The sequence below is a fragment of the Melanotaenia boesemani genome, chromosome 20 (genome assembly GCF_017639745.1).
Source record: "Melanotaenia boesemani isolate fMelBoe1 chromosome 20, fMelBoe1.pri, whole genome shotgun sequence".
NCBI classification, from domain to species: Eukaryota; Metazoa; Chordata; class Actinopteri; order Atheriniformes; family Melanotaeniidae; genus Melanotaenia; species Melanotaenia boesemani.
The window spans coordinates 663,180-685,196 of record NC_055701.1 but is presented as its reverse complement, the minus strand read 5'-3'; the positions used below and the strand labels follow the sequence as shown (position 1 = coordinate 685,196).

At 42.2% G+C, this 22,017-nt stretch overlaps 2 protein-coding genes across 3 annotated transcripts; one reads left to right on the top strand and one right to left on the bottom strand.

The window, feature by feature from the left end:
• Positions 1–1,959: 1,959 nt before the first annotated feature.
• LOC121631427 (protein YIPF5-like) lies at positions 1,960–7,778 on the bottom strand. 2 transcript variants are annotated; one of them, XM_041972335.1, is made up of 6 exons: positions 7,698–7,778; positions 7,183–7,279; positions 4,365–4,510; positions 4,094–4,239; positions 3,784–3,965; positions 1,960–2,147 (listed from the first exon to the last, which is right to left on the bottom strand). In XM_041972335.1, exons 2-6 carry the CDS (start codon positions 7,272–7,274, stop codon positions 1,985–1,987), a joined length of 729 nt encoding a protein of 242 aa, XP_041828269.1. In that variant the 5' UTR covers positions 7,275–7,279; positions 7,698–7,778; the 3' UTR covers positions 1,960–1,984. The 2 variants fall into 2 exon arrangements, with proteins under 2 accessions (XP_041828269.1, XP_041828270.1); XM_041972336.1 differs by having other exon boundaries at positions 7,183–7,275; positions 7,698–7,733.
• A 1,143-nt stretch (positions 7,779–8,921) lies between these two features.
• Positions 8,922–20,738, top strand: lamtor3 (late endosomal/lysosomal adaptor, MAPK and MTOR activator 3). The gene is made up of 7 exons (XM_041972338.1): positions 8,922–9,033; positions 9,241–9,282; positions 16,520–16,554; positions 16,627–16,685; positions 17,454–17,587; positions 17,747–17,810; positions 20,445–20,738. Exons 2-7 carry the CDS (start codon positions 9,274–9,276, stop codon positions 20,516–20,518), a joined length of 375 nt encoding a protein of 124 aa, XP_041828272.1. The 5' UTR covers positions 8,922–9,033; positions 9,241–9,273; the 3' UTR covers positions 20,519–20,738.
• Positions 20,739–22,017: the final 1,279 nt, after the last annotated feature.

Sequence of the window (22,017 nt, the reverse complement as noted above, 5' to 3'; positions counted from 1 at the left end):
ATTCAGACTTTCAATCAATATATTCAAACTTTCATTCAATATATTCAGACTTTCATTCAATATATTCAGACTTTCAATCAATATATTCAGACTTTCATTCAATATATTCAAACTTTCAATCAATATATTCAGACTTTTATTCAATATATTCAGACTTTCAATCAATATATTCAGACTTTCAATCAATATATTCAACCTTTCATTCGATATATTCAGACTTTCATTCAATATATTCAGACTTTCATTCAAGATATTCAAACTTTCATTCAATATATTCAGACTTTCATTCAATATATTCAGACTTTCATTCAATATATTCAAACTTTTAATCAATATATTCAGACTTTCATTCAATATATTCAGACTTTCAATCAATATATTCAGACTTTCAATCAATATATTCAGACTTTCATTCAATATATTCAAACTTTCATTCAATACATTGAGACTTTCATTCATTATATTCAGACTTTCATTCAATATATTCAGACTTTCATTCAATATATTCAGATTTTCAATCAATATATTCAGACGTTCAATCAATATATTCAGACTTTCAATCAATATATTCAAACTTTCATGGAATGTATTCAGACTTTCATTAAATATATTCAGACTATCAATCAATATATTCAAACTTTCAATCAATATATTGAGACTTTCATTCAATATATTCAGACTTTCATTCAATATATTCAGACTTTCATTCAATATATTCAAACTTTCATTCAATATATTCAGACTTTTATTCAATATATTCAAACTTTCAATGTACTCAGACTTTCAATCAATATATTCAGACTTTCATTCAATATATTCAGACTTTCATTCAATATATTCAGACTTTCATTCAATATATTCAAACTTTCATTCAATATATTCAGACTTTCATTCAATACATTCAGACTTTCAATAAATATATTGAGACTTTCAATCAATGCATTCAAACTTTCATTCAATATATTCAGACTATCAATCAATATATTCAGACTATCAATCAATATATTCAGACTTTCATTCAATATATTCAGACTTTCAATCAATATATTCAGACTATCAATCAATATATTCAGATTTTCAATCAATATATTCAGACTTTCATTCAATATATTCAGATTTTCAATCAATATATTCAGACGTTCAATCAATATATTCAGACTTTCATTCAATATATTCAAACTTTCAATCAATATATTCAGACTATCAATCGATATATTCAGACTTTCAATCAATATATTCAAACTTTCATTCAATATATTCAAACTTTCAATCAAAATATTCAGACTTTCAATCAATATATTCAAACTTTCATTCGATATATTCAGACTTTCATTCAATATATTCAGATATTCAATCAATATATTCAGATTTTCAATCAATATATTCAGATTTTCAATCAATATATTCAAACTTTCATTCGATATATTCAGACTTTCATTCAATATATTCAGATTTTCAATCAATATATTCAGACTTTCAATCAATATATTCTGACTTTCAATCAATATATTCAAACTTTCATTCAATATATTCATACTTTCATTCAATATATTCAGACTTTCAATCAATATATTCAGACTTTCATTCAATGTATTCAAACTTTCAATCAATATATTCAGACTTTCATTCAATATATTCAGACTTTCAATCAATATATTCAGACTTTCAATCAATATATTCAGATATATTATATATATATTAGTTTCCTAAACGGCTTGCCATATACACTTATATATATGTATATATATATATACATATATATATGTATGTGTGTGTGTGTGTGTGTGTGTGTGTGTGTGTGTATTAATTTATAATCACAAGACCAATAAATGACAATCTGATGTATCCCAATCAAAGAAACTTTGTGTAATAAGGAAATATTTATTCAATAACTAATAACAACATCATAAAAGATTTTTTATTTAGCATAAAAACCTCAGATTTAAAATCAGTTCTGATGGTGTGTGCGCATCTAGTCCGGCAGTTAGAAGACAGTGAGCAGCGTGAATAGTCCGTACAGCAGGACACACGGATAAAACACCAGCAGCTGCTGCTCCTGCATCTCCAGGGTGGAGATGAAGATCTTAGAGGCTGAGAAACTGCACCAACAGATGGCCAATAAGGCTAGAACTGATCCCAGGATGCCCCTGTCAAAACAGAAACCATTACCATCAGTCCAACAGCACGAGTCAGGAAGCCTTCTGTCCAGACTATTTATATCTATGATTCGATGAGTCGCTGCTGTCCTGTGAAGAACTGGGGTCTGGATCAGGAGTGTTGTGTGGATGTTTCACCACTAGGTGGTGTGGTAGTAAAATTTAACTTCATAAATTTATATTTTTAAAAATTAAAAACTGTGAGAAGTTGAACATGTTTGCTCATAAACCATTAATCAACGTTGACACTTTCCTAGTTTATCTTTTACAACCTAAAGTTTTTGTAGAATTATTAGATATTGTGATTAGGGCTGTGAAAAATAACGTGTTAATGGTGTTAATTAATTCATGTAATTACTTGCGTTAAAATTTTTAACCTAATTAACGCATGCGCAGCATGACGCGCCCCATACATCCGTCATTTCTCTGTTATGACGGCGGAACGTGGAGCAGCACATTGTCAAAGATCATCCAGCTGGCTCTGTGGATGGATATGACAACAAACAGCATTAATGGAGCAACATGGACGTTGCCTCCATGGAGAATGAAGGTGTATTAACTCTTTTCCAGGTGTGAGGGTTTCACACACGCTCTAGAGGATCTCTGCTCTCTCTGTTTGTGCAGCAGCTGCTTCCTCCCTCTCCTCTCATGTTGCTCCGTGAATCATGGCGGCTGTCGGTGATCAGCTGATCGGCTTTTCTCTCATTGTGTTTATGGATCAGCTGAGAAGGAGGAAACTAGCGGTTCATGTTTACACCGTCACATATTTACCCCAAAGTCTTGTTGTTGGCAGGACCTTCTCTAACACGGTAGCTGCTGGTGGTAGACAGGGTTTATACTTCAGCTATGCAGGGCCGGGTCTAAAAAAGTTCTGATGGGGGGCCAGGAGCCCTGACCAGGAAAAGAGGGGGCACAGATGAGACCTTTTTTAGGTCTAGATTTTATGAAATATTGAACTGATTATTACAACTAAAGTGATCATCTGATGTAAAAAAAAAAAAAAGTGAATAAAAACTAGTAAAACAAGCAGCCAATGATGTATTTTACCAGCAGGTGTTTACTTTGGGTGATGCTGCTGTAGGACTTTTATTACGGCTGCACAAACACTCACACTTCAATGATAAAAGGAAAAAGCTGTTTTTATCCAGATCATCAGTTTATCAGAATTTCTTCATTAATGTCGGCAGTTTAGCTTCAGTCTGCTGGTTTTAGGACAGAAATTATCACCATGAAGATGGTTGATGAGATGATGAATTCTGCATTATGATCTAGAACATGGTAGAGATGTTTTAGAATGGCACATTACATGCTACATTTACTGACCCTTGGACATGAGGTTTGCCCAAGAGAAGCTCAGTTAACAGTAAATATTTTTAGCATCACTTTGTTCTGTTGATACAGTATTTCAGGCAGTCGCGAATGGTGATTAATCGTGATTGATTCATTTGAAATTTTAATCGTTTGACAGCCCTAATTGTAGTATTTTCATATTTTTTTTTAGTGTGTCCTAAACCCTGTCCGTCTATTGGATTTTCCTTTTCCTGATGTTGTCAGATGATAATAAATATCCTTTACTCAGCTTTCTTTATGCAGATTTAGCTGAAACAGGATGATGTGGTGGACTTACTGCAGAGAGAATAAAACAGCGAGTGCAGAGAGGCCCACGATGGGCAGCAGGCAGTAGCCCAGGACGCTGGCCACGCAGCCGCACGACACCGACAGGGAGCTCATCAGACTCAGCAGGACGTACATCCCCATCCAGGCGCCGGCGCTGATCCCATACACATAACCAAAGTGGACTTTACCTGCCTGAAGGTCAGAATCAGAGACGTTTGTTAAGTCTGGAGCCAACGGGATGTGGTTTCAGCCTCTATTGCAGACACGAAGGTCCATAAAGACTGAACTACAATCCTTGGGGAGCCGTGCTGGCATCTCACCATCATTAAAGTGACACCCAGGGCAATGCAGAACAGGATGGGACCCGCCATGTCGGCCTCGTTCATGATGCTGCCATCTGCAGGCTTGAACGGGTTTAGGACCGTCAGGGTCTTCTGCCACATGTGGTCAAAATCCACCCCAAGTTCTGGAAATCCGCAGACAGGAGGGAGCAATGAAAACTGATCTGTTCATGGACATAACGTCCACTTCGCTTCCTGCAGAGAGACGATCTGACAACCAACATCAGGAAATATTTCCAGTGTCTCATACCAACAAGTAGAGGAGGTTCCTCCTCAGCAGGTTCTGATTCGACGGTCCTGGAGGTGGCTGACAGCATCCATGGCTGGTAGATCTCTCCGGTGTACTGCTGCTCCACGAACGGATCCACAACAGCTGCCATGACATCCTGCGATCCACTGAAAGCAACACACAGCCCTCATTGGTCAGCCGCGGTCCATTCACAGCTGTCATTGTTCCCTTACAAACTGTCTGAGGACATATGGACATGTCCTGAAGTTTTTCTACCGTTTGCTGCTTCCGCCCACATCCAGGCGCAGGAAACACTCATTTACCAGAAGCAGGAGATATCGGCGATATCAACGTTGGGATGAATATCGATACTAGTGTGATAACATGGATCCTTCAGTTCCAGCTCCTCTCTGCACGACGAGCTGCTGCGTTTCATCATGAAGCAATGAAAGTTTCTTTCCATCACACGTTGCTCCAACCCAAACCCCTGGTGTTGTGATGTTTTCACATGACTCACCTGCGCAGGTAAACCCCCACCAGCTGGTAGCAGTGTGGACCAGAATGTCAGATGACTGGGTGGTTAATGGTGAGTTATATAGGTTTCTATAGGTCTCTGCAGGTCTCTGCGGGTCTCTGTATGTCTTTGCAGGTCTTGCAGGTTTCTGTAGATCTCTGCAGAACTCTGTAGGTCTCTGTAGGTCTATGTAGGTCTCTGCAGGTCTTGCAGGTTTCTGTAGGTCTCTGCAGAACTCTGTAGGTCTCTGCAGGTCTATGCAGGTTTCTGTATGTTTCTGTAGGTCTCTGTAGGTCTATACAGGTCTTGCAGGTTTCTGTAGGTCTCTATAGTTCTCTGTAGGTCTCTGTAGGTCTTGCAGATTTCCGCAGCTCTTGCAGGTTTCTGTAGATCTCTGCAGACCTTGCAGATTTCTGTAGGTTTCTGCAGGTCTATGTAGGTCTATGTTGGTCTTGCAGGTTTCTGTAGGTCTCTGCAGGCCTCTGCAGCTCCTGTAGGTCTCTGTAGGTCTCTATAGGTTTCTGCAGGTCTCTAAAGGTCTCTATAGGTCTCTGCAGGTCTTGTAGGTTTCTGCAGGTCTCTGTAGGTCTCTTCATGTCTTTTAGGTTTCTGCAGGTCTTGCAGGTTTCTGAAGTCTCTGCAGGTCTCTGCAGATCTCTGCAGATCTTGCAGGTTTCTGCAGGTCTTGCAGGTTTCTGTAGGTCTCTGCAGGTCTTGCAGGTCTCTGTAGGTCTCTGCAGGTCATGCAGGTTTCTGCAGGTCTTACAGGTCTTGCAGGCCTCTGTAGGTCTCTGCAGATCTCTGCAGATCTTGTAGGTTTCTGCAGGTCTTGCAGGTCATGCAGGTCTCTGCAAGTCTCTATAGGTCTCTGTAGGGCTCTGCAGACCTTGCAGGTTTCTGTGTGTCTCTGCAGATCTTGCAGGTTTCTGCAGGTCTTGCAGGTTTATGCAGGTCTTACAGGTCTTGCAGGTCCCCGTAGGTCTCTGCAGATCTTGTAGGTTTCTGCAGGTCTTGCAACTTTCTGTAGGTCTCCGCAGGTCGTGCAGGTCTCTGTAGGTCTCTATAGGTCTCTGTAGGTCTCTGCAGGTCTTGCAGGTGTCTGCAGGTCTTGCAGATTTCTGTAGGTCTCTGCAGGTCATGCAGGTTTCTGTAGGTCATGCAGCTTTCTGCAGGTCTCAGTAGGTCTCTGTAGGTCTCTTCAGGTCTTGTAGGTTTCTGCAGGTCTTGCAGGTCTCTGTAAGTCTCTGCAGGTCGTGCAGGTTTCTGCAGGTCTATGCTGGTCTTTTCATGTCATGCAGGTCTCTGCAGGTCTCTGTAGATTTCTGCTGGTTTCTGCAGATCTTTGCAGATATTGCAGGTTTCTGCAGGCCTTGCAGGTTTCTGTAGGTCTCTGCATGTCATGCAGGTTTCTGCAGGTCTTGCAGGTCTCTGTAGATCTCTGCAGATCTCTGCAGATCTTGTGGGTTTCTGCAGGTCTTGCAGGTCATGCAGGTCTCTGCAGATCTCTATAGGTCTCTGTAGGGCTCTGCAGGTCTTGCAGATTTCTGTATGTCTCTGCAGATCTTGCAGGTGTCTGCAGGTCTTGCAGGTTTCTGCAGGTCTTGCAGGTTTCTGTAGGTCTCTGTAGGTCTCTATAGGCCTCTGTAGGTCTCTGCAGGTCTTGCAGGTGTCTGCAGGTCTTGCAGATTTCTGTAGGTCTCTGCAGGTCATGCAGGTTTCTGTAGGTCATGCAGCTTTCTGCAGGTCTCAGTAGGTCTCTGTAGGTCTCTTCAGGTCTTGTAGGTTTCTGCAGGTCTTGCAGGTCTCTGTAAGTCTCTGCAGGTCGTGCAGGTTTCTGCAGGTCTATGCTGGTCTTTTCATGTCATGCATGTCTCTGCAGGTCTCTGTAGATTTCTGCAGGTTTCTGCAGATCTTTGCAGATATTGCAGGCCTCTGTAGATCTCTGCAGATCTCTGCAGATCTTGTGGGTTTCTGCAGGTCTTGCAGGTCATGCAGGTCTCTGCAGATCTTGCAGGTGTCTGCAGGTCTTGCAGGTTTCTGTAGGTCTCTGTAGGTCATGCAGGTCTCTGCAGGTCTCTATAGGTCTCTGTAGGTCTCTGCAGGTCTTGCAGGTGTCTGCAGGTCTTCCAGGTTTCTGTAGGTCATGCAGATTTCTGCAGGTCTCTGTAGGTCTCTGCGGGTCTTGCAGGTTTCTGTAGGTCTCTGTGGGTCTTGCAGGAAAAACTAGGGCTTCTCTGTAAATCTGTAAAGTTGGTTTGTACTGAAACGCTGACGTCCAGATGGCTGGAAAAGGTTGTAAAAGGATTTTCTGAAGGTTTGACTCACGCCTGGTTGGGGGCGTAGGGGTGGTCGTACGCCACCGCCTGGTCGTCCACGTTGTATCCTGAGGGGTAGTAATCCTGCTGGAAGTCTCCCATCCTTGCTAGAGAAAATCAAACAGATGAGATGAGAACCCGGGAGCCTTCATCGTTGTCTTCTTCAGTTTAATAGTCTGAGAACTGTAAAATATCCCCGACTATCCTCAGCCTGAAGCTCCTCTGCTTGCTCCGGAGGAGTTTCCTCTTTCATCAAGAGTGTAACTGTTTGCTTTGAGAGAAAGATTTCTTATCTTCACACTCAAATATCATCTTGCTCTCTCTCACAGCTCTGCTCCTCTTCTCAGGTTTAGGGTTGCAGGTTCAAATCTCCAGCGCACCGAGCTGGAGCGCAGATTTGAACCTGCAACCAAAACAGTAAATAAACTATGACTATGCCAGTTGGTCTAACTTTAATCCAGGTGTTTAATCCTCTGGAAACATCCATACTAAAGAGCATGAAGGCTCACGTTGTGCTCAACTGACCTGGAAGTCTGCAGGAAACAGCAGAACAGCTCAGAAGTCTTCCTCACTGCTTCCTCACACCGTCGTCAGGCCGGAGAGCAGCAAGTCTCAGTTGTTTGCTCCCACTATTTATAGCAGAGTAAATCTGGACCGGCTGTAACAGCTGATCAGGACCAGGCCAAGAGCGCTTTTACTAGATTTCATTACAGGCTCTGGATGTTAGATTTAATTACAGTAACATAGAAGCTGCTTCATTAACAACAACAGAATAGAATAGAATAGAATAGAATAGAATAGAATAGAATAGAATAGAATAGAATAGAATAGAACTGTTTATGCCCGTAATTTGGTTGGTTTTCAGGGAGCTTATCTATCCAGAAGACGGAGCAATACTACCGGAAAGCGTGGAGGCAGCGCTGAGCAGAATAGCTGATGTGCTACCAGCAAAAGAAACAAACCAGAGAAGAAGAGGATCAGGAAGATGAAAGCAGAAGAAGAACGAAGATGAGGACAACTGTGGAAAATTTGTGAGCTTTTGAATAATGATGATATGCACTTTTTTAGGGCATGTTGGGTGGTTGGAAACAACTTTATTGCGACTTGTCACCGCTGCTAATCGGTGTCTGAAACTGACATTAGCTCGCGGGAGTGAACTCTGAACTTAGCACTGCCCCCTAGTGGAGGAACTGACTCAACAACGGCAACGCAAAACATGGAATTATGAGAATGGCGACATATGACATTTGAAACGAATGTCGCTATTTCAAGTTATTACAACCGGGATATGATCTGTGGTAGTTATAGCAAGTCGTCATTTGACCAGCGAAGCATGTGCATCCGCTGTGGAGATGTGTGTGTGCCAAGCTTCACTGACGTATGTGGCATTTCAAATGTATACATATATATATATACAAATATATATATACATATATATGTGTGTGTATGTGTGTGTGTGTGTGCGTGTGTGTGTGTGTGTGTGTGTGCGTGTGTGTGTGTGTGTGTGTGTAAACATATTTATATATAATGAAAATATTGTATAAATTTTAATTATACTTTATGTTGCATCTGAAATATCATTTATATTAAACAGTTTTTTAAAATATAATATTTTATATATTTAATGTTTTTATGTTAACTAGCATAATAACTAATTTAAAGACAGTGCTCTTTGAAACATATCGGTCGCGATGACAGGATTTGTTGTTGCACCGGTGTCGCGCTGTCCTGCGTCCAGTGACGCAACACTGACTTCCGTCAACAATTGGTCTAAACCCGGAAACAGACCGGGTGTCATGTGATTTTCGCGTCTGTGGACTATGTAGCGCTTCTCTGCTGCATGTAAACTTATTTAAAGCAGGTATGTGAACATTTGACCTCCTAAATATGCGTTGATAGTCCTCTGTCTTCTGTAATAAAGTGACGAGCTAAATTTTTACCGAATCTCATGAACAGGTAGCAGTTGACATGCTAATTAGCCAACATGTTAGCATGTTTATTTTCGGTTTCAAAACACTAAACTCAGAAAGTCTGAATTTCACTGACAAAGTCCGTTTTCTCCACACAGCCATCGAGCGGATAACACGATAATAAAACCAGCATGGCCGATGTAAGTACGCTTCCTTTGTTTTTTCTTCTTTATGCAGTGACTGCTTCGAGTTTTTAACATTTTTCAAACACGACAGAAGGAAAATGTCTCATTTATTTATTTAAAAGGAAGCACATCATTGGTGATAAAAATCAGAATGACTAAATATTTTCGACAGCTAATAAACCAAAAGAATTATTTAGTTTTCTCTGTGGTGCGTTCAGGTGTAACAATAAACTGTGTAGACCACAGTGTCTGCAGAGGATCACGAGGCTGATATCTACGGCAAGCCGCTTGAGCATTTAATCCATATCCTTGATACCGGTTTTCAGTTTCCTTTACAAGCTTGCATTATGGACAAATTAGTTAACATGTGCTCACATTTTATGGGTATTTTTAATAGTTAAGTGGAATTCAAAATCCAGCTAGTAATCATTTTTCGACAGCTAGTGACACTTTGGTGAAAGTAGTTTGAACAAGTTCTGCCATGTTTGACTGACAACACCCTCCACTTGTTTACTTGTGCAAAACAGAGAGGTGTCACTAGTTTCCTGGTCACTATTGTTGTTGCTTCCTAGTCGCTAGCAAAATTATATTCATTTTGTTAACTAGTGAAATAACAAAAGTGGAACTAGTGAAGAATTTGTACCTCAATAGCTAACTAGTAAATCTTTGTCTTACTAGTTAACTAGTAAAATAAAAACTGAGCCCCAGCTAGTCATCTAGTTGGCATTTTTCGTCGTGATAAGTTGGCATGTAACCTCTTCAAACCTTCTCATATTACTAGATCAGTCAAAGAAGACCCTAACTAGTCTAACTAGTCTAACTAGTGTAACTAGTGAGGAGCTGGACCTCTATGGTTAACATGTAAACTGCAATAAGCTGCCACCAGTTAACTTGTGTAATCTTAAAGGCAGCATGGTTCACTTGTTGTATGTAAATTAAAGAGGAGGGAGAAGGATTCTGATTGGTCAGTGTGTGAACGTAGAGGCCTTTACTAATAATTACATTAATGAATTTATTTATTTATTTATTTATTTTTGGTTTATTATCACAAACTGGCAGCAGATTGGATGGACATTGACAGATTAAATGTACGATGATCAATGCAGACTCATAAAGTAAAATAATAAAATAAAGATAAATAAATGTACTTAAAAATAAAGTTGTTTTTATGTGTAAGAATTTTACCAAGTTTGTTATAGAGCTCTTTTTTGTCATAGTAAACTTATTAATGATTAATTAACCGTTAATTGTGGTGAAGGAAGAGAAACATCATTTGGATTTGGAAATCGTTTTACGTTTAGTTTGTAATACTGTAAAAACAGATGCAGTTTGTTGGTATCTGGTACATCCTACACGTTAGCGTGAGCGAGCTTTGTTTTTGTTTTAGTTTATTTTATTTCTGACGCAGCTTTCATCTCAGTTTCATTATTCTTTGTTCTTGTTTGACGACGGGACTCCGCAATAAAAAATAAAGGGGACGTCTTCACTTTTCACCATCTTTTTATGAGGACCATGTTTCTGCAGACCTGCAGTTCTGGACCTGCAGACCTGCAGTTCTGGACCCCTTCTGCTTTCAGCGTCTTCTGTGTCGGGAAACACTGATTGTTACTAAACCTTTACTGAAGTTAAATAACCTGCAGTTGTTGTTTAAAGTGAACTCGCCATCACGTGTAATTTATTCATGTAATCGTGTCTGCAGGCGCAGTGCAGGTTTATGAGGAACTCCTGTCGGTAACAATAAAAACTACTTTCTACTTAAACACGTCTGTAATACAGAATGTTTGCAGTGGTAACCCAGACAACAGGATTCATGTCTAATCAATTTACTGACCTTAACCATCCAACTGCGGCTCAAACAGAAGCTGCGTCACCCCGATGCTGGAAACATTTTCAGTTTGACAACAGCAGAAGAAAAAAGCTTTTATAACTCAGTTCCTGTACAATAGCTAAACTTTAACCATTCCCTTTACTCTGAAAACTACGGAAAGAACATTTCAGAGTCTGAACGTCGTTAAATCTCTGACTTATCAAACGTTCCAACCAACGATGAACCTGATGTCGGCCAGGCTGAAGTTACGCTTCTCCTTACAGACTGTTTCTGGTACTGCTGCTTGAAAGGTTTCCAGTTCAAATGCTGGAAAAATCCTAAACCTAACCAGTTATTGGGATTTTTTTATTTTCTGATCCATTAAAAAGATGACTCCATCATATAGCTCATAAACATGTTAGTTCTGACTAAAGGAGCCTGGCAAACGAACCAGATCTTCCCCATTGAGCCAGAACAGCCTGAAAGAAACCGGAAAATCTTACAGCAAAGAAGCAAAACATCTGTTGTCCAGACTGATCATCTGCTTCATTATTGTGGACGGGTTGTACTGGAAGTCATTTCGCTGTACCGGTGTCCTGCACTTGTATAATGACAAATAAAGAATCTTAAATCTGGAATCTTATTCCAGCCCTGAGCTCTGCAGCGTGGAGTCTCCGGGACCTTCCCGGCATCCATGCTGCTGTTTGTATGAAGGTGTACGTGTTGAGAAGCTTCGGAGCTAAACGTGCTAAATACAACATCTGCTTTAACACTAGAACCGCCAAGTAGGTCGTTTCTACCATCTTATTTAACGCACTGTGTTCAGCTGTCAGATGCTTTCGCGCCACTCCCGGTTGCCAGGTAACGCACAAACACAGAGTTTGACCGCGGTCAGAGAGTAAGTAATAGGGTTTTAGAATCATTTAGGATAAGCTAGTGCTAAATTTTACAAATGGATCAATACAAGAGATGGATGAATGCCAAAGTTTGGTTATTATTCCAAGACCTGAGTGACGGAGAGTCGGAGGGAGGAGAAGTAACTCTGGATGTGGGTGAGGAGGATTCTGAGGAGACGATGGAGGAATCAGTGGGGGGAGAAAGTGACGATCCGTCATTTTTACCCGGTAACGAGTCATCCACTGAGGATGAGGAGCTGTGGAAAGATCACAGACCAAGGAAAAGGTCCTGGCTTTTCGTCACAGCTGAGGAGTCACCCACCACACATCCTCACCCTGGAAGCCGACGGGCCAGTAGTGAAAGGTGATGACATTTTATAACATCCTGATAACATTCTCTGCTCAAGCTGAGCTAACTCTACATTAGTTTATTTCATTTGCCCTCAGCGCAACTGTCGGTGCGCCCCAACCGCATGGCGCCACCAGGGATCAGCCCACGCAAAGGGCGCAAGGGTTCTGTATTTATAAGTCCGTTTACCTCACCAGCAAAAATGCAATCCTCCACAACCTGATCAGCAGTCCTCCCTTTTCCAGCCTTCATGAAGTTTCAAAGCATTAATGTAAAACTCGTTGAAAATGTGCATTTCTTGATGCTAAATGGATTAAGCTAGGTAGTCCACCGCGTTAGCCCACTGTGGTGAAAACAAAACAAAGCTCTTCTGTTGCTTTGTTGGTTGTAAAACTTGGTAAATTAGGAACACTTACCGTTGTTTTCCTTCCCGGTGAAATCAGAAAATGGCGCCGTGTTCAGTCTGACTGACAGCAGAGCAGGTGGACCGTCCGAGTTCGTGTATTCAGACGTGTTTTTACCGCCAGATTTCACTGCAGTTCACCAGTAAACCACACTGGTTTCCTTCCATGGACACCCCATTCCCACCCCCTAACTAGTGTTACTGGTATGACTAGTACTAGTAGTGTTACTGGTATGACTAGCACTTCTAGTGTTACTGGTATGACTAGTACTAGTAGTGTTACTGGTATGACTAGTACTAGTTGTGTTACTGGTATGACTAGCACTTCTAGTGTTACTGGTATGACTAGTACTTCTAGTGTTACTGGTATGACTAGCACTTCTAGTGTTACTGGTATGACTAGTACTAGTAGTGTTACTGGTATGACTAGTACTTCTAGTGTTACTGGTATGACTAGTACTAGTAGTGTTAATTGTATGACTAGCACTTCTAGTGTTACTGGTATGACTAGTACTAGTAGTGTTACTGGTATGACTAGCACTTCTAGTGTTACTGGTATGACAAGTACTAGTAGTGTTACTGGTATGACTAGTACTTCTAGTGTTACTGGTATGACTAGCACTTCTAGTGTTACTGGTATGACTAGTACTAGTAGTGTTACTGGTATGACTAGTACTTCTAGTGTTACTGGTGTGACTAGCACTTCTAGTGTTACTGGTATGACTAGTACTAGTAGTGTTACTGGTATGACTAGTACTTCTAGTGTTACTGGTATGACTAGTACTAGTAGTGTTACTGGTATGACTAGCACTTCTAGTGTTACTGGTATGACTAGTACTAGTAGTGTTACTGGTATGACTAGCACTTCTAGTGTTACTGGTATGACTAGTACTAGTAGTGTTAATGGTATGACTAGCACTTCTAGTGTTACTGGTATGACTAGTACTAGTAGTGTTAATGGTATGACTAGCACGTCTAGTGTTACTGGTATGACTAGTACTAGTAGTGTTACTGGTATGACTAGCACTTCTAGTGTTACTGGTATGACTAGTACTAGTAGTGTTACTGGTATGACTAATACTTCTAGTGTTACTGGTATGACTAGCACTTCTAGTGTTACTGGTATGACTAGTACTAGTAGTGTTACTGGTATGACTAGCACTTCTAGTGTTACTGGTATGACTAGTACTAGTTGTGTTACTGGTATGACTAGTACTTCTAGTGTTACTGGTATGACTAGTACTAGTTGTGTTACTGGTATGACTAGCACTAGTAGTGTTACTGGTATGACTAGCACTTCTAGTGTTACTGGTATGACTAGTACTTCTAGTGTTACTGGTATGACTAGTACTTCTAGTGTTACTGGTATGACTAGTACTTCTAGTGTTACTGGTATGACTAGTACTAGTAGTGTTACTGGTATGACTAGCACTTCTAGTGTTACTGGTATGACAAGTACTAGTAGTGTTACTGGTATGACTAGTACTTCTAGTGTTACTGGTATGACTAGCACTTCTAGTGTTACTGGTATGACTAGTACTAGTAGTGTTACTGGTATGACTAGTACTTCTAGTGTTACTGGTATGACTAGCACTTCTAGTGTTACTGGTATGACTAGTACTAGTAGTGTTACTGGTATGACTAGTACTTCTAGTGTTACTGGTATGACTAGTACTAGTAGTGTTACTGGTATGACTAGCACTTCTAGTGTTACTGGTATGACTAGTACTAGTAGTGTTACTGGTATGACTAGCACTTCTAGTGTTACTGGTATGACTAGTACTAGTAGTGTTACTGGTATGACTAGTACTTCTAGTGTTACTGGTATGACTAGTACTAGTAGTGTTAATGGTATGACTAGCACTTCTAGTGTTACTGGTATGACTAGTACTAGTAGTGTTACTGGTATGACTAGCACTTCTAGTGTTACTGGTATGACTAGTACTAGTAGTGTTACTGGTATGACTAATACTTCTAGTGTTACTGGTATGACTAGCACTTCTAGTGTTACTGGTATGACTAGTACTAGTAGTGTTACTGGTATGACTAGCACTTCTAGTGTTACTGGTATGACTAGTACTAGTAGTGTTACTGGTATGACTAGCACTTCTAGTGTTACTGGTATGACTAGTACTAGTTGTGTTACTGGTATGACTAGCACTTCTAGTGTTACTGGTATGACTAGTACTAGTAGTGTTACTGGTATGACTAGTACTTCTAGTGTTACTGGTATGACTAGTACTAGTAGAGTTACTGGTATGACTAGTACTAGTAGTGTTACTGGTATGACTAGTACTTCTAGTGTTACTGGTATGACTAGTACTAGTAGTGTTACTGGTATGACTAGTACTAGTAGTGTTACTGGTATGACTATGGATGGATGGGTGGGTGGAAGGAAATCCTTTACTTGTCTCATCCAGACCTCCATCCGAACCTCCACCCGTCTCACCTCTTGTAAAAGGCCTTTAACCTTTATCCAGTGATAAACAAAGACCTGCCTGCGGATGAAGGGAGGAGATGATGACAAACGCAGGAAACAGACGTGATGAAGAACAACGGAGGAAAAATACCAACGGAGAGAAAGAAGAAAGACGAGGAAACGGATCTGACTGAGTCTAAAGCTTTTGTAACATAAGTGGAACAATAAAGTAACGGCAGGTCCGTGAAATAAAACCTCTAACGTTGTCAGGAGTGGGATTCTAACGCGTTCATTACGATTAATGAATTACAAAAACATTAACGCTTTTAATCGCAGTCTGTTCAATTCCTGGTTGACCCATTACAGCGATGCCCACGTGGACGCTCGGGTGCCACGTGGACGCTCGGGTGCCACGTTGAGCTCGGGCACCACGTTGAGCTCGGGCGCCACGTTGAGCTCGGGCGCCACGTTGAGCTCGGGCGCCACGTTGCGCTCGGGTGCCACGTTGAGCTCGGGCGCCACGTTGAGCTCGGGCGCCACGTTGAGCTCGGGCGCCACGTTGAGCTCGGGCGCCACGTTGAGCTCGTCTCATTCTTGGAAAGCGATTAAAATCTAGAGACGTTTTCTGAGGCTTGTGCAGACTGACGTGAAATACGTTCACGCTTCTGAAAAAGCAGCGGGGCTTCATCAGGCTCCGCCCCCACGGTGGCTTTCCATCTCATGGCCTGTTAATGAAGCGTGTGGAGGAGCACACGTAGAAAGTCTGGAGCATGTTGTAGAACCAGAGCTGCAGGTTGAGGGACTGAGAACAACTTTTACTGTTCATTCTGACCAGGGATGCTTTCCGTTTATTTTTCTACTGTTTTGAATGAAATGCTTTTTCCAGACGTTACTAAAGCCGAGTTTATTGAATTAATTTCCATGTCTGTTATTTAATTCAGTCGTCCACTAAAATCCATTTAAATAAAATAATGTTGCTTTTTGAGGGAAATGTTGTGATTAATCAGGATTAATTAATTACTTTAATCGAGTTCCACCCTAAAACCTATCAGGACAATATAATTATTTCTAATAAAGCAAATTCAGAGAAGAATAAATTAATGAACAAATAAAAAAATAAGTTCTAAAAATAAAAAAAAATAGAAAATAAATTTCCCTCTGAGGATAACCTGCTTTCTAAATCTGAGTGGGACTGAAAGTCCAGAAGGATTTTAATCTGAGCTGGGATTATTCCTCAGTCTGGTCCTACGTTTAACGTCTACACGGTGAAGGTGATGACGATGAAGGCAGGGCGGTGATGTTTGGGTCACATGACTTGGTGTTCCAGGTTAATGCGGGTTTCTGTTCTTAATTCTGCTTCCATCGTGTTTCTCTGCAGGATGTGAAGCGTTTCCTCTACAAACAGCTGCAGAGGTGCGTTCACTGACCCAGCATCACGTCTGTTCTCTGACTTTCCCCCTTTAACCTGCTCTTTGTCCCCGTCAGCGTTGAAGGTCTTCATGCTATTGTGGTGACGGACAGGGACGGCGTCCCCGTTATCAAAGGTAAGAAATTTCGCCCGAATCACGCCAACAAAATGGCTTTACGACCTTTTTCCTGCTGTTTTTCTACCTTGTCCAGCATGCTAGCAGCAGAATGATGGTCTGACTGCAGCCTGTGTTCATTTCACTTTTATTCTTTATTGTTGGAGATATATATATCTATATATAGATATATATATGTACACACACACACACACACACACCAGCGTAAGAGTAGGTCTCCCAGCCAGCCCGCCACCGGGAGGACCACTCATCCACCCAGAGGGCGGCAGAGGAAGGCCCCAGCCAGAGCGCCCCGTGGCCACGGAGCACTGGCCCCACCAAGACAACACTGAACCGCTTCACTGTGTTTTCATTTACAGAGACGTTGGTTTTTGGGTTTTTATAAACTGTGAAACATAATCATCAAAGTTACAACAAATACTTACTGGAAATAAAATGAGTCTGTATTTTAGTTTCCCTTTAAGTTGAATTACTGACATAAATTCAGTTTTGTGTGATTTTCTCTGGAGTTTCACGTGTGCATGCTCCTTCTCCAGCACCAACATACTACCTGATTTAAGTCAGTTGTGGCCTTAACAGTACAAATAATGTTCTGCCTCTTCTGTGTGCTTAAAATAAGAAGAAAAGAAGCATATATGTAAAAATTTAATCCAGCTGTTGGCTGAAAGAAGGGTCTCCTCAGTCTAAGTTCTGGTTCTGTTTCAGCTCAAGTTGCTGGAAGCTTGTTAGATATGAGCAGAGTTCAACATGTCTGCTGTTTCTCTGCAGTTGCCAATGACAACGCCCCGGTCCACGCCCTGAGACCCGGCTTCTTGTCCACCTTCGCGCTGGCCACAGATCAAGGCAGCAAGCTGGGCCTCTCCAAGAACAAGAGCATCATCTGCTACTACAACACCTACCAGGTATCCGACTGACCACGCAGCCAATCGGCATGTAGAATCAGGACGTTTGTCTGGTAGGGGCCGTGTTTTCAGGCAGTTCTGGTTCTCTACAGTCTGACGTGTACGCACTGGAAGGACGCTGCTGGTTGGTGTTCAGCTTGTTTCTGTGTTTCTGAACAGATCGTGCAGTTCAATCGGCTTCCTCTGGTCATCAGCTTCATCGCCAGCAGCAGCGCCAACACAGGTCAGCTCATCCGCCTGTTTCCACGTCAGCTTCAGGGTCACACAGATGCACATCTATAGGGGGGCAAACAAGTATTTATTCAGCCACCAACTTCTCCCCCTTAAAAAGATGAGAGGCCTGTAATTTCCATCAAAGGTATACCTCAATACGAGAGAGAAAAAATCCAGAAATCACATTGTCTAATTTTTAATGAATTAATTGGTAAATTCCTCGGTAAAATAAGTATTTGGTCACTTTCAAACAAGCCAGTTTTCTGTCTCTCACAGACCTGTAACGTCTTCATTAAGAGGCTCCTCTGTCCTCCACTCGTTACCTGTATTAATGGCACCTGTTTGAACTGGTAACCAGTATAACAGACACCGGTCCACAGCCTCAGTCACACAACAAACTCCACTATGGCCAAGACCAAAGAGCTGTGAAAGGACACCAGAAACAACATGGTAGACCTGCACCAGGCTGGGAATCTGCAGTAGGTACGCAGCTTGCTGTGAAGAAATCAGCTGTGGGAGGGATTATTAGAAAATGGAGGACAACCAAGACCACTGATCATCTCCCTCCATCTGGGGCTCCACCAAGATCTCACCCCGTTGGGATGTTTTGCCTTTACTCTCTGTCCAGTTCACCTCTGAATGCGATGATGACGACCATCGTGTCTTGATCACTGCTCTTTATTTTTTTGTGCTTCCTGCCTCCGGCTCCCACACAATATTCCTCCTCTTCCGGTTTCCGGTGCAGGAATCTCTCACCAGAGCAAAACTTTATTTCTGAGTGCCATCTAGCGGGTAATATCAACTACATAACATATCACCATAGCACGATATGTTACACCCGTGGGTTCAGAATGATCACAAGAACGGTGAGCGAAAGTCCCAGTACCACACGGGGGACCTAGTGAATGACCTGCAGAAGCTGGGACCAAAGTAACAAAAGCTACCATCAGTAACACACGACGCCGTCAGGGACTCGGATCCTGCAGGGCCAGAAGTGTCCTCCTGCTTCAGCCAGTACATGTCCAGGCCCGTCTGAAGTTTTCTAGAGAGCATCTGGATGATCCAGACGAGGATTGGAAGAATGTCATATGGTCAGATGAAACCAAAAAAGAACTTTTCGGTAAAAACTCAACCTGTTGTGTTTGCAGGAGAAAGAATGCTGAGTGGCATCAAAACAACACCAAACCTACTGTGAAGCATGGGGGTGGAAACATCATGGTTTGGGCTGTTTTTCTGCAGAGGGACCAGGACGACTGATCCGTGTAAAGGAAAGAATGAATGGAGCCATGTATGGTGAGATTTTGAGTGAAAACCTTCTCCATCAGGAAGAGCGTTGAAGATGAAACATGGCTGGGTCTTTCAGCATGACAATGGTCCCAAACACACCGCCCGGCCAGCGAAGGAGCGGCTTCGCAAGAAGCATTTCAAGGTCCTGGAGTGGCCGAGCCAGCCTCCAGATCTCTACCCCATAGAAAATCTTTGGAGGGAGTTGCCCAGCGACAGCCCCAAAACATCACTAGAGGAGATCTGCATGGAGGAATGGGTCAAAATGCCAGCAACAGTGTGTGAAAACCTGGTCAAGAACTACAGAAAATGTCTGACCTCTATCACTGCCAACAAAGTGTATAGAACAAAGTACTGACATGAACTTTTGTAGGTGACCAAAAACTTTTTTACCAAGGCATTTACCAGTTAATTCGTTAAAAATCAGACAATGTGATTTTCTGGATTTTTTTTCTCATGTCTCTCATAGTTGAGGTTTACCTATGATGAAAATTATAGGCCTCTCATGTTTTTAAGAGGGAGAACCTGCATAATTGGTGGTTGACTAAATACTTTTTTGCCCCACATGCAGGAACACGTCACACCAGCTTTAAAATCGCTGCATTGGCTCCCCGTGGGTGTCAGGATGATTTTAAGCTTCTTTTACTGGTTCATAAATGTCTTCATGGTCTTCTTATTTATCTGACCTGCTTTTAAACTATGAACCCTCGTGGACTCTGAGGTCCTCTGGTTGTTCCAAAAGTAAGAACCAGAACCTCCGGCGAGGCCTCGTTCCAATGTTACGGCCCTCGTCTGTGGACCACCCTGCCAGAGAACCTCAGGGCTGCAGAGACGGTTGATGCTTTTAATAAGAGGCTTAAGGCCTTTTAGCTAAGCTGCATTCTCATTACTCTTTATTTTGTTATTTTATTTTCATTTTATTAAACTTGATTACTTTTTAGCTCATTATTTTATGACATTTTTATGTGTATTTTTATTATTGCTGCTCTTAGCTGTTCTAATTATTTAAGGTTATTTAATCTTTGTTTTAACTCCAGTGTTTTCCTCATGGGGATCCTCCACGCCGGGGGTTTAGCCTGCTCGGGTTGAGGGTTGTTGCATGGCGATCGACCTTGTCTGGGTGGCAGGGGTCCTGCTCTGCAGCCTTATGGCTGTGGTCTGGACCCCAGCCTGCCCTGATCTGGGTGGTTGCTATGGCGGTGACCTCTGTGGACATGGATGGACTGGCTCCTGGTCTAGATGGATCCCCATGATTATAATATCGGCTCATAGGTGCAGGATGTTGGTAGATGCTGTATATGTACAGGTGGGAGTTGTGTCCCATGTCCTCTGGTTTCTAACATGTCTACCGTGTCTTCAGGTCTCATCATGAGCCTGGAAAAGGAGTTGGCTCCACTAATAGAGGAGCTGAGGCAGGTGGTGGAGGTAACATAAACTCTGTTGGTGATCCACTACAGGTCCTCCAATGAAGACAGCTTCCTCCTCCTCATCATCATCATTTCTGTCTTGAATGATGTGTTCATGTCCATTTGTTAAATCTTTCTGCAGTTTGTAACAGTGACGATGTGAAGTATAGACACATGTGTTCTCATCATAATGGAACATAAAAACTTTTAACTTTTTTCAGTCTGAATAAATCTTTCTGTTGATGCAACGAAGTGGATTCCCTGGTCTTTTAATCAGATTTCAATCTGTCACACATACAGTCTTCTTACATGCATGTACTGGAAATGAAGTCCCATTAGCATACATACATATAACTGTCCTGTATGTTTAAGATCAGGGAGGTTAAGCTCCGGTCCTCAGGGGCCACAATCCTGCAGGTTTTCCCAAGACAGTCCAGTTGCAGAGCTCCACTGTGGAGTCAGTTCCAGTGAAGACTCCATTCTCAAGCTGGATTTATTTATTATTGGCTGAGGCGTCTGCGTGAGGTCGGTACATCATGGCCGAGGCGTCTGCGTGAGGTCGGTACATCATGGCCGAGGCGTCTGCGTGAGGTCGGTACATCATGGCGTCTGCGTGAGGTCGGTACATCATGGCGTCTGCGTGAGGTCGGTACATCATGGCCGAGGCGTCTGCGTGAGGTCGGTACATCATGGCCGAGGCGTCTGCGTGAGGTCGGTACATCATGGCCGAGGCGTCTGCGTGAGGTCGGTACATCATGGCTGAGGCGTCTGCGTGAGGTCGGTACATCATGGCGTCTGCGTGAGGTCGGTACATCATGGCTGAGGCGTCTGCGTGAGGTCGGTACATCATGGCTGAGGCGTCTGCGTGAGGTCGGTACATCATGGCTGAGGCGTCTGCGTGAGGTCGGTACATCATGGCCGAGGCGTCTGCGTGAGGTCGGTACATCATGGCCGAGGCGTCTGCGTGAGGTCGGTACATCATGGCTGAGGAGTCTGCGTTGGCTGAGCTTGGTGTGTTTATGAGCTTGGTACAGCATGACTGACACATTTGAGCGTAGGGGAAACACATCGTTTTGGTGTCGTGTAGCAGTTTCTTCTTTTAACCTGAAGGTGGCAGCCGAGGCGGTATCGGCTGTTTTTTTTTTTTTTTTGTTTTGTTTTGTTTTTTTGATGGTTCACTTCAGGTCCGCTAGGTGTTTCCTGTTTAAAACAGTAATGGTGTAGTGTCTTCATGAGCTTGTGATGAGCATCACTAACTGACCAATCAGAATAACACAATGAGTTATTGAGCAGAACTTCATAGGCTTTTTGATCCATTAAATTTGAGTCAGTCAGATTTGTGGACCCCAGAAACACTGAAGAACGGCAGCATTTTGGCCTTTTGGACACCCTTGATTCAGACGTTTACTTGCTGTCTAGCCCACCACTCCCCCAATTTTGATTGTATGTATCTGGGTATTTAGGTGTGTGTATGTATGTTAGTATATATATATATATGTTTGTATATGTGTATGAATGTATGTTGTA

Coding starts and splice junctions, on each gene's coding strand:
- LOC121631427 (XM_041972335.1), bottom strand. CDS start 7,274: ATGGGAGACTTCCAGCAGGATTACTACCCCTCAGGATACAACGTGGAC. Junction 4,240..4,364: donor GGAACCTCCTCTACTTGTTG/GTATGAGACACT, acceptor GCGGATTTCCAG/AACTTGGGGTGGATTTTGAC. Junction 3,966..4,093: donor TGGGTGTCACTTTAATGATG/GTGAGATGCCAG, acceptor TCTGACCTTCAG/GCAGGTAAAGTCCACTTTGG.
- lamtor3 (XM_041972338.1), top strand. Junction 17,588..17,746: donor GCTACTACAACACCTACCAG/GTATCCGACTGA, acceptor GTTTCTGAACAG/ATCGTGCAGTTCAATCGGCT. Junction 17,811..20,444: donor CAGCAGCAGCGCCAACACAG/GTCAGCTCATCC, acceptor CCGTGTCTTCAG/GTCTCATCATGAGCCTGGAA.